The 15,121-nt window shown below is 61.5% G+C and overlaps 1 protein-coding gene across 1 annotated transcript; it reads right to left on the bottom strand.

Moving 5' to 3' along the window:
- Nucleotides 1-5,359: 5,359 nt before the first annotated feature.
- On the bottom strand, nt 5,360-14,228 carry SPATC1 (spermatogenesis and centriole associated 1). The gene is made up of 5 exons (XM_065400127.1): nt 14,048-14,228; nt 12,868-13,122; nt 7,847-8,113; nt 7,295-7,434; nt 5,360-5,692 (listed from the first exon to the last, which is right to left on the bottom strand). The coding sequence occupies exons 1-5, from the start codon at nt 14,226-14,228 to the stop codon at nt 5,360-5,362; spliced, it is 1,176 nt and encodes a 391-aa protein (XP_065256199.1).
- Nucleotides 14,229-15,121: the final 893 nt, after the last annotated feature.

Here is a 15,121-nt window from a genome sequence, read left to right as displayed (position 1 = left end):
AAGGGGGAAGGACTGTTTGCTCTCAGGGCAGGCTAAGAGACCTGGCTATGAATGTCGTCCGGGTGTCTGAGCCGGGATGGGCCACCGGAAAGGACTGGCCCAGCTGACCCCATATCAATGGAGGACCCGAGAAGACAATGGCAAAGACAATCACCAGGACACTGACGCCTGTCACCCAAGGTGGGGGAGAGGGAGGGGTTTCCCCACCTCTGCAGGGAGGCTGAGCAAAGACCCCCCCAGCTCGAGAACAAAGGACTGTGAGGAGTGAGGTGGGGGGGAGGTGCTGGCTGCTGGAAGGAGCCTGGCCTCTCCCCTGGGAACTGCCCAAGGAGGTCGGACGGACAGACAGACAGAGCTGGAACAACGGGGCTCCCAGCTGGGCTGTGGGCTCTGGGCTGACCCCACCGGTCTGGGCTTTAACCCACGTTTCCCTGGGCTCCCCTGAGCACGTCCCGTGCCGTGAGCAGCTAGCTAACAACCCGCTGTGACAGCGCGGCGTGTCCCTGGGAACACTGGGCGAGGGGCACTAGCCCCTGCTGCATGGCCGGGTCTCCCCCGGGGTCTGGCTCGGTTGGACTCGCTGGGCAGAGCTGAGGGGGTGGGGCAGGAGGGCTGGAGCCCCCGGGGGTCAGGCTGAGCAGGGAGAGAGGCCCCCGGGGGTCTGGCTCACTGAAGGGCTCCTCCCAGACCGCTCTCAAGCTGGGGCCTAGCATCGATCCTGTGGATCTGTGACATTCTGTAAAACTCTATGTACCCCCTGTGCTTTCTGCCAGCTGGCACCAGGCGTTTCCTGGGTCACACACTCCAGCACTCTTCCATCGCCCCGCACCCTAACCTCCGCCTGTCCCCTCGCAGGGCCCTGCCCAGCCCCCAAGCCATGGAGCACAGCCTTCTTCCCTGCAGGCCGCCTGGTGCCATCCTCGTTGAAAACACTGGGAGCGGGCAGCAGCCATCCTTACTCTGGGCAGCTTCCCATCCACGGGCAGGGACTGTAGTTAAATTGCAGACGCTGGGAGTTGGCTTCCGCCCCATTTGGAGCCATGGAAGATGGCTGCCAATTTGAATAAGGGAAAATTTGGTGAGTTTGTTCCCTATCACCATAGCAACTCCCCTCAGATGCTGTCATGGATCCATGGGCCTGGTGCTCTCACACAGCTCTGGAACAGCCCCTCGGAGGACCCTTTCAGTGTGTCAGCCCCATGAGTCTGTCACTGGGGTCAGCCCTCCAGCTTCACCGCCTGCGGGGACCGACCCTTGGAGCCTTCAGCCCCCCGGGTCATGCTGTGAGCCCCCTGCAGCGAGTCCACCTGGATTGGACCCCACAGGGAGACTTGTACCCCAAAGGAATCAATACACATCCGGCTTCCAGACTCTGCAGTGACTCTCAGCCCGCGGGGTAACAGCAGGGGGTTATTAGGTGTCTGGAACAAAGCGTTGGGAGTCGTTAGTTAACATGGAGAATGGAAAGTTACAGCAAAGTCCAGCTGGGTCAGTCCAGAGCTCTCACCCCGCTGTGTAGTCCCAGACCAGGAGCATCTACTGCCTCCAGCAGCCCACACTTAACAACCCCACCTGGCCCCTCCCCAGTTCTTTGTCCTCCAGCTAGTCACACGGGGCTGACTTCCTAAGGCATCCAGAGTCGTTTGTTGCTAGGAGTCAAATATCCAGGCAATTGGAGTGGTCCTTGTCTTCTTGGACCCTCCATGTGTATGAGGCCCCAGGCCTCAAGCAGCTAAACATCGGTCACACCCGGGTCTCTGCAAGGAGTAAACCACCTCTTTCCCCACCTAGCTAACCAGGCACCACCTAGGGGAAACTGAGGCACACACAATATTCACACCAAACATCGTGAAAGAGTCCCACTTCATCACACATGCCAGATGCCTCTGCCCCAGACCCCTCGCCCCATCCCTGACACTCACACGCAGCTTCCCCCAGCCCCAATGACTCCCTTCACTGTACCCCCTGCCTGCAGGGCCAATGACAGTGGGGATCAGCACCCAGATAGCCGGGGATAGAGACTCAGTGCAGAGGACCGAGGAAGCCACAGCCCACGCCCTGCGGGTCTGGAGGCCCTGGGAAAGGGCAGGCTGGCGCTTAGACTGTGGTCGTCACCCGTGAGTGCAGTGCCTGGCCCAACAGGGCCCTGGGCAGGGACTCTCGTGGCTGCTTGTAACCCAGACAGACCGAAGTAGGTATAGCAGCCCTGCGTCCGGCCCTCTGCCCGGCGCTTCACCAACGGGGCTGTGTGGGGTCCCTGCTGAAAGTGAGGAACTCGCTGGTTGTCACAGCGATTGTGGGATGTTTGTACAGGAAAACTGTAGCGTTACGTGACACAGAACACTGGGTTCCAAACCTCCGGGAGGTGAAACGTCACTTGGGGTGGGGCGGTCAGGGGCTGGCTCTATCGCCGCTGAGATCTGTCGACCCAGCCCTGTGGTTACAGCCTGACCAGATGCAGGCGTGACGCTGCCAGAGAGAAACGGAGCCCAAGGAAGAACTTGGAACAGGGGCCCATTAGGACTGAGCTCAACTTGATGAAACGCCCTGCTCGTGAAATGAGAGAAAAGCCTGGTGTGATGCTGTATAAAACGGACTAGCTACAGTAACACGGGCACCATTGTTACCGAGGGGCATTGAGTCTTGTACACTGTGTGTCGGGTACGGTATCAATGGAAAAGTTACAGTCGGTCAGGTATGAGTATCCTGGTGAAATCCACGTATCATCATTGTCCTGGCAGTTTTGCACCTTGGCGATGTAGCTGCATCTCAGACCTGTGCCGTAGGCCTGGGTGACACCCCAGGTGGGCTGACATCAGGGCTAGGCAGCTGTGTGTTGCTGGCCCAGTAAGGATACTCCACTCTCACCATGGCCACTGAAGGAGCTCGTCCCGCCCAACAGGGCTTCCTCGGACAGCAAGGAGCCAATGGCCCCCCTGTGATTCAGCAAAACGTGGGGGCATGTGCAGGGCTGGCGCAACCCATTAGGCGACCTAGGCGGTCGCCTAGGGCACTACAATTTGGGGGGTGGCGACCGCGGCGGCATTTCAGGGCGGGACCTTCCGCCCCGAAGGGCGGCAGAAAAGCTGGCGGCGCTCCTGGGCATGTGATCTGCTCATGTGACCCTGGACTCCATCTTGGGCAAGTAACTTTCCATGCACATGGCAGAGCATCTAAAGAGCCCTGAGACATCTGCACTGGGCGCTCAGCGTAGCAAGGTGGGGTGTGTCAATTGCCGGCCTGCCGAGGAAAAGAGCAGGGCGTGTGGAGCCCTGAGCAAGGTGCTGCCGGTAGCTTTGAGACAACATCCCCCTATGGGCACAGACAAGCGCCCTCCCACGGCGAGCAGGTAGTGGGGAGTCACCCCGCACACCTTGGTTAACCCGGAACGTGTCACACACCTGCACCGAGCTAAACAATAATACACCGGCCAAAGGGAAGAGGCGAGTGGGGAGCAGTGCCCAGCTCCTCTGCAGGGGCAGCACACGAACCGCAGGCTGCCCAGGGCCCGCACTGGCCACAGGGGAGAAATGGGGCAGTGGGCACGCTCCACAGCAGCCTGCCCGGCAGGGTGTGAATGTGGGGCACCCCGGTCCTCTCTAGGGGCACTTGAGGCCCCACATGCTTCCTCACCAGCTGGGAGACCATTTTCTCCAGCGACCTGCTCGTGGCTGGGCCCTGAGCTGTGCACAGGGCATTCCTCCTCTATACGGCCCGTACGCAGCCCTGCGCTGTGCCCTGGGGCAGCCCTGTTCTCTGGGCAGCAGTGCTGCTCAGATGTGGTCCCTGCCCAAGACACTTGCCAGGCCAACCAAGCCCAGACACCCAGCCCTGGCACAGGTGCCAGGCCCTGCTACTGCAAACCCACTGCTGGCTAGATTGTCCCTGCAACGCTCTGCCTCCGAAGGGCCGGCTTTGACTGGAGAGCGGCAGAGGGCTGCAGGTGCCTGGGCGGGATCTCGTCTCTGCCCAAACCCTGTGGAGGGGACGTGCTATGAAGAAAACACAGGGTACAGCTCCCCCAGCACCCCCCATCCCCCCATTTGCACCCCGTCCCCAGCACCCCCTTGCATCCCGCACACGGGGAGCCAGGGAGGGCAGGGTACGCTAGGAAGTGAGGTGGTGTCCGGCAGGCAAGGACGGGCCCTGCTCGGAGGAGGGAGCCTGGCACCCACCCACTCGCAGGCTGAGGGCAGGTGTGTCCCTCCCTGGGCTTTCTCCCCAAGCAGCGGGGTAGGCGAAGTGCCCGGCCTGGCTCCAGACCCCTGTGGGACCGAGCAGCCGTCACAGCAGCGTGTGCCAGGCTAGGCTATCGCGTGCCCAGGGGTGACAGGCGTTACCAGAGACCCATCTCCACCCCTGCAGGCCCCGCAGCCGGGTCCCCGCTCTTCCGCCAGAGCACCTCCCTGCTGTGGGACGACTCCATTGAGGACGGGCAGCTCGCCAGCAACCTGTTCGCCTCAGGCTCCAAAACGTCCTCCCGGGCCAGCAAGACATCGATCTCCGAGGGCCAGGTCTCTGAGGCCAGGGCCCGAACCCCCGAGTCCTCCTACCGGAGCTCCACCGACTCCAGCAAAAAGTACATGCACACCCGGCTGCCCTCCAGCGTCAACTTCAAAGGTAACAGCCCCCGCCTCGGGGCGGGGGACACACACACACACACGTGTCTGTGGGGGTGTTTGTGTGTATATGTGTGGAGGGGTACATGTGCATGTAGGGTGTTCGTGTGGGGGCTATGTGTGTATGAGAGGGTGTTGGGGTGTACAGGGGGGATTATGTGTGTATGTGGGGTGCTTTGTGTGTGTGGGGGGGTACGTGTGTTTGTGGGGGTGTTCGTGGGGGGTAAATCTGATGAGGTTCAACAAGGACAAGTGCAGAGTCCTGCACATAGGAAGGAAGCATCTCATGCACCACTACAGGCTGGGGACTGACTGACTAAGCAGCAGTTCTGTGGAAAAGGTCCTGGGGATTACAGTGGATGAGAAGCTGGATATGAGTCAGCAGTGTGCCCTTGTTGCCAAGAAGGCTAACATCATACTGAGTTGCATTAGTAGGATCGAGGGAAGTGATTATTCCCCTCTATTGGGCACTGGTGAGGCCACACCTGGAGTATCGCGTCCAGTTTTGGGTGCCCTGTGACGGGTTTGATCACAGAAACCCCCTTGGGACTGTCACCTAATGTGCCGAGACTACCAGGGGGCTGGTCCGGGGCACGGCTTGGAGACGAGGCCCGGAGAGCGTTGGTATAAAGTTCATTGGCTCTCGAGCCGCGTTGGTCTCAAATGAAGCTCTGGGGCATCGGGCCTTTTGCTGAATGTTTAATTGGCTCGCTGCGGCGCACGGGCAGGCCGGCCTGGGCTCACCAGATGAACATGGGCTTGCCGTCGTCCTTGGCCAGCTGGGCGAGGCACTCGAGCAGAATGAGGGCGTTGTCCCGGACGGGTTCGGGCACCGTCTCCAGCACCACCTTGCGCAGGAAGTCCACGTTGTTGTAGGAGCCGCTCTCAGAGGCGGCCAGCTCTGGCCGCTCCCGCAGAATGCCGTAGGCGTTCACGATGTACTCGGTGAAGCTGGGGTGCATGCATGGGTTGTACCCCACCGCCTTCAGGCGGTTCATGATTTCCAGGTAGCGCCGCGTCATCGCTGTGCACTGCTGCTCATCCACCTGATTGGAGATGGCGTTGGTGGATGCCTGGAAAAGAGGAGCAGTTTGAGGGGAGGGGTTGGGCACCCTGAGGTCAGAAACCCCAGTTAACTTATCTCGGGGGGGCAGAACAGAGGAGACCGGATTCAGCCCGACAGTCAGCCTGCGGGACTCACTGCCACTACATGTCGGAGTCTGAAATGGGATGAGAGTCCGCTGGCCAGAGTCACTGCTAAACCCTAACTCAGAATTCAGATGGGCATGAGCCCCCAGGGCAGGAGCCAGCCCCTCGGGACAGGCTCAGAGGAACTCCCCTGGGGCAGCTCACCCCACAACTGATACTGCAGGGCTCCTGCACCGTCCTCTGAACAGCGGGTGCCGGCTGCTGTCAGAGATGGGAGCCTGGCCGGCTGGGTGGGGACTGCCCTGCCAGGCTTGGCTGGTTGGGTCAGGGGGACTGGCTGGGCCAGGGGCTCCCCGTTGGGTAGCCAGGAGCCAGGGCTGGCTGGGCTGGGAGCTGCCCCGCAGGGGAGCCGGGAGCCTGGGTGGGCTGGGCTGGGGGGCTAGCTGGGCCAGGGGCTACCCCTCTGGGGAGCTGGGGCTGGCAGGGCTGGGGAGCTGCCTCGCTACAACAGGGCCTGTGTCCCTGGAGCATGGCCACAGGACGGGAAGGGCTAGTTCGAATGTCCGTGTACATTTCAGGGGGAAGAGCTCTGTCAGTGCCCATCCCATCCATGCAGCCCAGGGCCTGGGCAGGCTCGTCCTGAGGGCGGGTGGCTCTGGCTGTGAACGCAGTGGCCATGGCTTCCTACCCCTTCCCTAGGAGACACTCCCCAGAGGATCTGTCCCCCTGCCAGATGGAGCTGCCTGATGCTCGGGGAACCTTCCCCGTGGTTTGTCTGCCCAGGTGTGGCCCCGTCAGCAGCGTGGGTCGCGCCCTGGCGCTGGCCCCTTGGTGCAGCCATTCGGGTCTACGAAGCTAAGCAGCCCTTGTCTGCACAGGGCAGCCCTTGCTAGTCCCACCTCTCCCCACCCGCAGACTGCGGCAGGGTGAAGCTTTCTATCTTAGGGGGCTGGGCATGGGGCTAGGCACTTTGCCTCTAGGGCCCTGTTGAACCCCTGCTGACGCTGCTGTGACCCACAGCCCTGACCCTCCAAGGGGCCCTGCGTGAGATGGGCTGGTGGATTCTCAGCCCCTTTTCTAGTGGCCAGGCATCCACCTGGCCGTACCCCATCGCGACCCATTGGGGAGCGCATAATGTGCCCCTCTCTGGGGCCTCCGAGCTGCCCCAGGCTGCCTGTGCTGCAGAGCAAGGGCTGGACCCTCCCCTCTCGCCCAGGGGCAGGGCGCTGTGGGGAGCTTACCCTGCCCTGCCAGGCTGCTCTGGGGCTGATGAGACCATCCAGCTGCCCGGGCTGGTGTTCGCCAGCAGGCTGGAAATGGCCCAGGGTAGGTAATGAGCCCCACCCCCTGGCAGTTGGGGTACACACAAGGGGGGGCCCCGTTGGCTTCAGCTCCAGCAGAAAGCACCTTGTTGTCCCTGCCCTGGTGGGATGGAGCACCCCAGGGCGCAGCTCCGCGCACAGGCCAGCGTTAGCAGCGTGCCAGCCGCAGAGCCAGGCCTGCCCACCCCTCGGCTGCTCTCCTACCTGGATGATCTTCTCAGGGATGTTGTTGACGGTGAAGCCGTAGAGCCGCACACGCTCGGGGAAGATGCTGGAGAGGATCCTGCGATCCAGCTGAAAGGCGATTTCCCCCACGATGCGTTCCCAGGTCAGCTGGTTGTGATCTGCAAGGCCCCAGGAACGCCGGTCAGGGAGTCGCCCACTCTGGCCCCGGCCGCCCCAGGGCGCCAGCAATAGGAATCAGCTGGATGGTGACCCTCACTGGCAGGCACGAATCTGTGCAAACAAGCCACGTTTCTATGGCAATGCCCCCGGCTCCCTCGCCCTGTGTGCACACTGACACCTCCCCGTGTCTGCCCGGCCGTGGCTGTGCGGTAACTTCCCCCTGGATGAGACACGGCACCGGGGCCGTTCTCAGCCGGAGCCCCGGGACACAGGCAGAGATACCAGCCGGGCCACCTCATTCCCAGCTGTCTGGTTCCCACAGAGCCACCGGGGGTTCCCCAGCCGGGCCATGTTCGCCTGGGGCTCTTGCTGTGACCACGACCCGCAGGCCGCACAGTAGCTGCCACTTACCTTTGACCAGGCTGGGCTTGGAAGTGGCCCCTTGTGTCTGGGGCCTATCGGCGGCTCGGAAGACCTTGCGCGTCATCTCCTTGGGCCTGACGTCCGGTGGGCGCTGGGGGTCCTGTGGGGTCGGGGGCATCTGGAAGCTGACGGGGGCGACCCTGCTGGTGGGGGAGGAGGCACTCTGCGGGAGCAAGGGCATGTCGTCGGTGAAGACCGTGTCGTTGAGGTTGGAGTCCCATGGCGAGACGTTGTGGGGGACGCTGTCTGTGGAGGCTGCAGGGGACCAAGAGCCGGCGGTGAATGTCCCCACAGCACCAGACCAGCCCCAGCCCTGCCAGGGAGTGCGAGCCACGCCGCCAAAGCAAACCGCCCCGGCGCTTGGCTGCCTTGGGCATGCCAGTCTGTCCATCCCGGGCACTGCCCCTACGGACGCCTCCCCAGGCCCTGCCCCAGGGCCCTGCCCTGGCACCGGCTCCCGCCACCAGCACCAGCTCGGGGGCTGAGGCGGGATGGGTGCACTGGAAAGGCCTGGCCCAGCCCGCCCGCACTACAGCCCCAGCAGGATGACACAGAAGAGGCCTGGAGCCGGGAGGTGCTGGGCCCAGCCGCGCCTGGGGCCTCCTTCTGACAGCTGGCACCTCAGCGCCACAGAGCCACTGGCAACCCCAGGGCAGCTCAGAGAACAGCCACCGGCAACAAGGAGGGGGCTGGGGAGCCAGCACCGGGCCGGGGAGGGGGGAGAGGAGAGGGAGCTAAATCCAGCTGCTTGGCCAAGAGACAGCTCTGGTGAGGGGGCATTCAGAACTGGGGTGGGGGTCGCTATGGGTGCAGGCCCAGTGAGGGTATTCAGAGCCATAGGGTGGCCGGGTGGCCGGTTTTTGACTGGAACGTCTGGTCGAAAAGGGACCCTGGCGGCTGCGGGCAGCACCACTGACCGGGCCGTTAAAAGTCCAGTTGGCGGCATAGCGGGGCTAAGGCAGGCTCCCTGCCTGGCTTCAAGCAGCTCCTGGAAGTGGCCGGCATGTCCGGCTCCGAGGCGCAGGGGTGTCCACTGGGGCTCTGCGTGCTGCCCATGCCCCCGCCCCAAGCACCAGCTCCGCAGCTCCCATTGGCTGGGAACCGCAGTCAATGGCAGCTGTGGGGGCGGCACCTGCGGGCCGAGGCAGCGCGCACCGCGCAGAGCTGCCCAGCCGCGTCTCCACCTAGGGGCCGAGGGACGTCGCGGCTTCCAGGGAGCCGCCCGAGGTAAGCGCTGCTCAGAGCCTGCACCCCCTTCCACACCCCAACTCCCTGCCCCAACCTGGAGCCCCTTCCCTCACCCAAACTCCCTCCTGGAGGCTGCACCCCACACCCCCTCCCAACCACTGAACCAGCCCTGAGCCCCCCACGCCCCCGGAACTCCTCATTTCTGGCCCCACCCTGGAACCCACACCCCCAGCCCACAGCCCGTACCTCCTCCCCCACCCCAACCCCCTGCCTCAGCCCGGAGCCCCCTCCAACGCTCCGAACCCCTCAGCTTCAGCCCCCAGCCGAAAACCCCCTCCTGCACCCCAAACCCCTCATCCCCAACTCCACCCCAGAGCCCACACCCCCCAGCCTGTACCCCCTCCCCTACCCCAACCCCCTGCCTCAGCCCGGAGCCCTCTCCAATGCGCCGAACCCCTCAGCTCCAGCCCAGAGCCCACACCCCCCAGCCCAGAGCCCGTACCCCCTCCCCCATCCCAACCCCCTGCCTCAGCCCGGAGACCCCTCCAACGCGCCGAACCCCTCAGCTCCAGCCCCCAGCTGAAAGCCCCTTCCTGCACCCCAAACCCCTCATCCCCAGCTCCACCCCAGAGCCTGCACCCCAACCCCCTGCCCCTGCCTGGAGCCCCTTTCCACACCCTAATTTCTGGCCTCACCCTGGAGCTCGCACCCCCAGCTAGAGCCCTCACCCCCTCCTGCACCCCACCCCCCTGCCTCAGCCCAATGAAAATGAGCGAGTGAGTGAGGGTGGGGGAGAGCGAGTGACAGAGGGAGGGGGGATGGAGTGAGTGGGAGGCGGGGCCTAGGCAAAGGGGCGGAGCAAGGGCTCGGGGAAGGAGCAGGGCAGGGGCGGGGCAGGGGTGTTCGGTTTTGTGCACTTAGAAAGTTGGCAACCCTAGCCATGGGGGCGGGGAGCACTGAGGGTACAGATTGGGGGGTATTCAGAGCCATGAGGGGGTCGTTGAGGGTGCAGGCCCTGTGGGGGGTATTCAGAGCCGGGGGGGGGGGAGTGTCGTTGACGGTGCAGGCCCAGTGGGGGTATTCAGAACTGTGGGGGGGGCACTGAGGGTGTAGGCCCTGGGGGGGATATTCAGAGCCATGGGGCTAGGAGGAATGGGGTGAAAGGAAGGGACGTTCAGGGTGACTGTCAGGAGAAAGCTGCAGGGAGTGAAGTGGGTTGAGGTGGGGTGCTGTGTCCTGGGATGGGTGGGACCCCCCAGGCCCCCCCTCCCCCAGACCCCCGGGGGCAGTCAGCACTGACTGGACAGAGCCCTGAAGAGCCGCCCAGTGGCCAGGCCCTTAGGGGGTGGTGTCCGGAGTGACGGCGGCTCCGAGGAACTGCGCCAGCCCCACAGACACATGTACCACCCACACATACACATGTGCCCCCACATACACACGTCCCCCCCACAAACACACGTATCTTCCCCACAAACACCCCCGCCCCTACAAACACGTACCCTCCACACAGACACCCCTACAAATACATGTACCCCCCCACAAACATCCCCCACTAACACAGGTACCCCCCACAAACACACTTACCCCCCACAAACACCCTTACCCCCAGATACACACATACCCCCCAACAGACATAGACTCATAGAAGATTAGGATTGGAAGGAACCTCAGGAGGTATCTAGTCCAACCCCCTGCTCAAAGCAGGACCAACCCCCAACTAAATCATCCCAGCCAGGGCTTCGTCAAGCCGGGCCTTAAAAACCTCTAAGGAAGGAGATTCCACCACCTCCCCAGGTAACCCATTCCAGTGCTTCACCACCCTCCTAGTGAAATAGTGTTTCCTAATATCCAACCTAGACCTCCCCCACTGCAACTTGAGACCATTACTCCTTGTTCTATCATCTGCCACCACTGAGAACAGTCTAGATCCATCCTCTTTGGAACCCCCTTTCAGGTAGTTGAAAGCAGCTATCAAATCCCCCCTCATTCTTCTCTTCTGCAGACTAAACAATCCCAGTTCCCTCAGCCTCTCCTCATAAGTCATGTGTCCCAGCCCCCTAATCATTTTCGTTGCCCTCCGCTGGACGCTCTCCAATTTGTCCACATCCTTTCTGTATTGGGGGGTGTGACGTTACACTCCATATGATTTTATGAAAATATGCTTATGAGTGGGAATATAATGTAACAGGAATATGCTTCATGCAAAAGGTCTCTTGTAAGGTATCATTACAAAGCTTATAATCTACTGAGTGTGTTCATCCAATTTGTATGAATGTATCATTCTTGTATCTGAAACTAGAAATATGAAATATAACTCTGAGTCCTATTGTAATTATGCAAAGTGTGGGCCATTAATGGTGGTTTGGAATCTTGATGGCTCCCATCAACTAGGACAATTGGTTGTAAATGGCTCTGTTTACTTGCAAGCCTTCCTGTGAGTCAGGCCAGGAAGAATGGAGGCTGGGGTCTCACAGGACATGTGACCATGTCACCTGGTACTGGAATCCATCTTAAACCTGGTGTTTGTCCAGTTAGAAGGAGGGATGGGGACCCAGAGAGAGAAAAGATTCCTGCCTTGTGCCAAAGCTATATAAGGGGGTGGAACAGAACAAAGGAGGTTCCAGTCATGAGAAATCCCCTAGTTACCACCTAAGTTGGAACAAGGACTGTACCAGGGGAAAGAATTGGGCCCAGACTAGGAAGGAGTCTAGTCCGTGAAAGAAGCTTATTGGAACATCTCTGAGGGTGAGATTTTATCTGTATTCAGCTTCTTACTGTATTAGGCTTAGACTTGCGTGTTTTTGTTTTATTTTGCTTGGTAACTTACTTTGTTCTGTCTGTTATTACTTGGAACCACTTAAATCCTACTTTTTATACTTAATAAAATCACTTTTTGCTTATTAATTAACCCAGAGTAAGTGATTAATACCTGGGGGAGCAAACAGCTGTGCATATCTCTCTATTGGTGTTATAGAGGGCGGACAATTTATGAGTTTACCCTGTATAAAGTTTATACAGAGTAAAATGGATTTATTTGGGGTTTGGAGCCCATTGGGAGCTGGGTCTGGTTGCTGGAGACAGAAGCACTTCTTAAGCTGTTTTCAGTTAAGTCTGTAGCTTTGGGGCGTGTGGTTCAGACCCTGGGTCTGTGCTGGAGCAGACTGGCGTGTCTGGCTCGACAAGGCAGGGTTCTGGAGGCCCAAACTGGCAGAGAAAACGGGCTCAGAGGTAGTCTCGGCACATTAGGTGACAGTCCCAAGGGGGTTTCAGTGATCGAACCCACCACAGGGCACCCAAAACTGGACGCGATACTCCAGGTGTGGCCTCACCAGTGCCCAATAGAGGGGAATAATCACTTCCCTCTATCTGCTGGCAGTGCTCCTACTAATGCAACTCAGTATGATGTTAGCCTTCTTGGCAACAAGGGCACACTGCTGACTCATATCCAGCTTCTCATCCACTGTAATCCCCAGGACCTTTTCCACAGAACTGCTGCTTAGTCAGTCAGTCCCCAGCCTGTACCAGTGCATGAGATACTTCCTTCCTATGTGCAGGACTCTGCACTTGTCCTTGTTAAACCTCATCAGATTTACCCCCCACGAACACCCCCACAAACACACGTACCCCCCCACACACAAAGCACCCCACATACACACATAATCCCCCCTGTACACCCCAACACCCTCTCATACACACATAGCCCCCACACGAACACCCTACATGCACATGTACCCCTCCACACATATACACACAAACACCCCCACAGACACGTGTGTGTGTGTGTGTGTGTGTCCCCCCCGCCCCGAGGCGGGGGCTGTTACCTTTGAAGTTGACACTGGAGGGCAGCCGGGTGTGCATGTACTTTTTGCTGGAGTCGGTGGAGCTCCGGTAGGAGGACTCGGGGGTTCGGGCCCTGGCCTCAGAGACCTGGCCCTCGGAGATGGATGTCTTGCTGGCCCGGGAGGATGTTTTGGAGCCTGAGCCGAACAGGTTGCTGGCGAGCTGCCCGTCCTCAATGGAGTCGTCCCACAGCAGGGAGGTGCTCTGGCGGAAGAGCGGGGACCCGGCTGCGGGGCCTGCAGGGGTGGAGATGGGTCTCTGGTAACGCCTGTCACCCCTGGGCACGCGATAGCCTAGCCTGGCACACGCTGCCGTGACGGCTGCTCGGTCCCACAGGGGTCTGGAGCCAGGCCGGGCACTTCGCCTACCCCGCTGCTTGGGGAGAAAGCCCAGGGAGGGCAGTGCCAGAGGTGCCTGCCCTTAGCCTGCGAGTGGGTGGGTGCCAGGCTCCCTCCTCCGAGCAGGGCCCGTCCTTGCCTGCCAGACACCACCTCACTTCCTAGCGTACCCTGCCCTCCCTGGCTCCCCGTGTGCGGGATGCAAAGGGGTGCTGGGGACGGGGTGCAAATGGGGGGATGGGGGGTGCTGGGGGAGCTGTACCCTGTGTTTTCTTCATAGCACGTCCCCTCCACAGGGTTTGGGCAGAGACGAGATCCCGCCCAGGCACCTGCAGCCCTCTGCCGCTCTCCAGTCAAAGCCGGCCCTTCGGAGGCAGAGCGTTGCAGGGACAATCTAGCCAGCAGTGGGTTTGCATTAGCAGGGCCTGGCACCTGTGCCAGGGCTGGGTGTCTGGGCTTGGTTGGCCTGGCAAGTGTCTTGGGCAGGGACCACATCTGAGCAGCACTGCTGCCCAGAGAACAGGGCTGCCCCAGGGCACAGCGCAGGGCTGCGTACGGGCCGTATAGAGGAGGAATGCCCTGTGCACAGCTCAGGGCCCAGCCACCAGCAGGTCGCTGGAGAAAATGGTCTCCCAGCTGGTGAGGAAGCATGTGGGGCCTCAAGTGCCCCTAGAGAGGACTGGGGTGCCCCACCTCGAAGCACACTGGGGTTTCCTCAGCTCCTGGGGCCATGCCGGAGACCCCAGCTGCCTACCCCCCGCCACGGCACTGTCCCCGAGCCCTGCCTGACCTGGGCTGAGGACACCGGTTTGCTGTCTCTCACTGGACCTGCTGGAGGCGACTGTGGACAGCGACGTCTCGCCGCCCAGCGACTGGTTCTGCAGGACGTTTTTCAGCTCCTGGTTCTCTTTCATCAAGTCCACCAGCTTCCGGAGCTCCTTGTTCTCAGTGATCAGCGCCTGGATCTCCATTCTCAGCCGCTCGTAGCAGCTGATCACGGCCATCCTCGGAGAAAAGGGGCTTGCGCCTGCCAGCGACGCCATGGGGAAAGGGAGTTCAGGGCCTTAGGTGGACTGGGAGCTGGCCATGCGCCCCCCTCTGGCCTCCACTGCTGGGATGGTGGCTGGCCGGTGGTGATGACATGAGCAGGGCACCTGGCAGACATTGTGATGTAAGCTCCCGCTTCAACACCAGAGCCCAGGGGCTCCCCTGGCCGGTCCTGTGCTAATAGGGCTGGGAGGAGCCGGTGGCGGGGAGCTAGCATGAGCCGGGAAGGGGGCCCCGGCCACAGGGCGTCTCCAGCCAGCCAGTAGGAGCTTGGGGCACAGCGCACAGAGGTGCTGTCCTGCTCTGCCCCTTCCCTTGCTCCCCGCGCCCCCTCCTGCCCTGTGGTAAACAGGCACCTGCCACTTCCCGGCGCCCTCCCCAGCATGTGCCAACCCACCCCCCTCCCTCTGGCTTTGCAGGGGGGCAGCAGCGAATGGCCCGGCCAGGGCCCCCCGGCTGGCCTGGCCCCGGAACCTTTGGCCAGTTCCATGGAAGGCGTCACAAAGGGACGCGGGAGTCCCAGGCCCCGGCTGCACCTCCAGGCTCCTCTGCCCCCCAGCATGGAGCCACAGCAGGTGTAAGGGTGCGAGGCTGGCTGCTCCGCCCAGGCCCTGTGCCAGGGCACCATGTCTCACGGCCGCAGCCAGCGCCCGCATGGCCCCTGTGCCCACGGCACAGCAGGCACCTGCAGCTGGGCCTGCAGGCAGCACACGGGCATGTGGGAACAGGACCACAGTGTGTGCCCTGCCGGAGGCAGCTGCGCCCGGGGCCCTGAAGGGGCATGCTGGGGCTGGGAGGGGACCAAGACCAGCCCTCCGCCAGCGACAGGTACATGGGGCAGAGCCGGGGT

This window comes from Emys orbicularis, chromosome 2 (genome assembly GCF_028017835.1).
Source record: "Emys orbicularis isolate rEmyOrb1 chromosome 2, rEmyOrb1.hap1, whole genome shotgun sequence".
Classification (NCBI taxonomy): domain Eukaryota; kingdom Metazoa; phylum Chordata; order Testudines; family Emydidae; genus Emys; species Emys orbicularis.
Note: the sequence above shows the minus strand (reverse complement) of the source record. Positions and strands in the feature narration are given on the sequence as shown.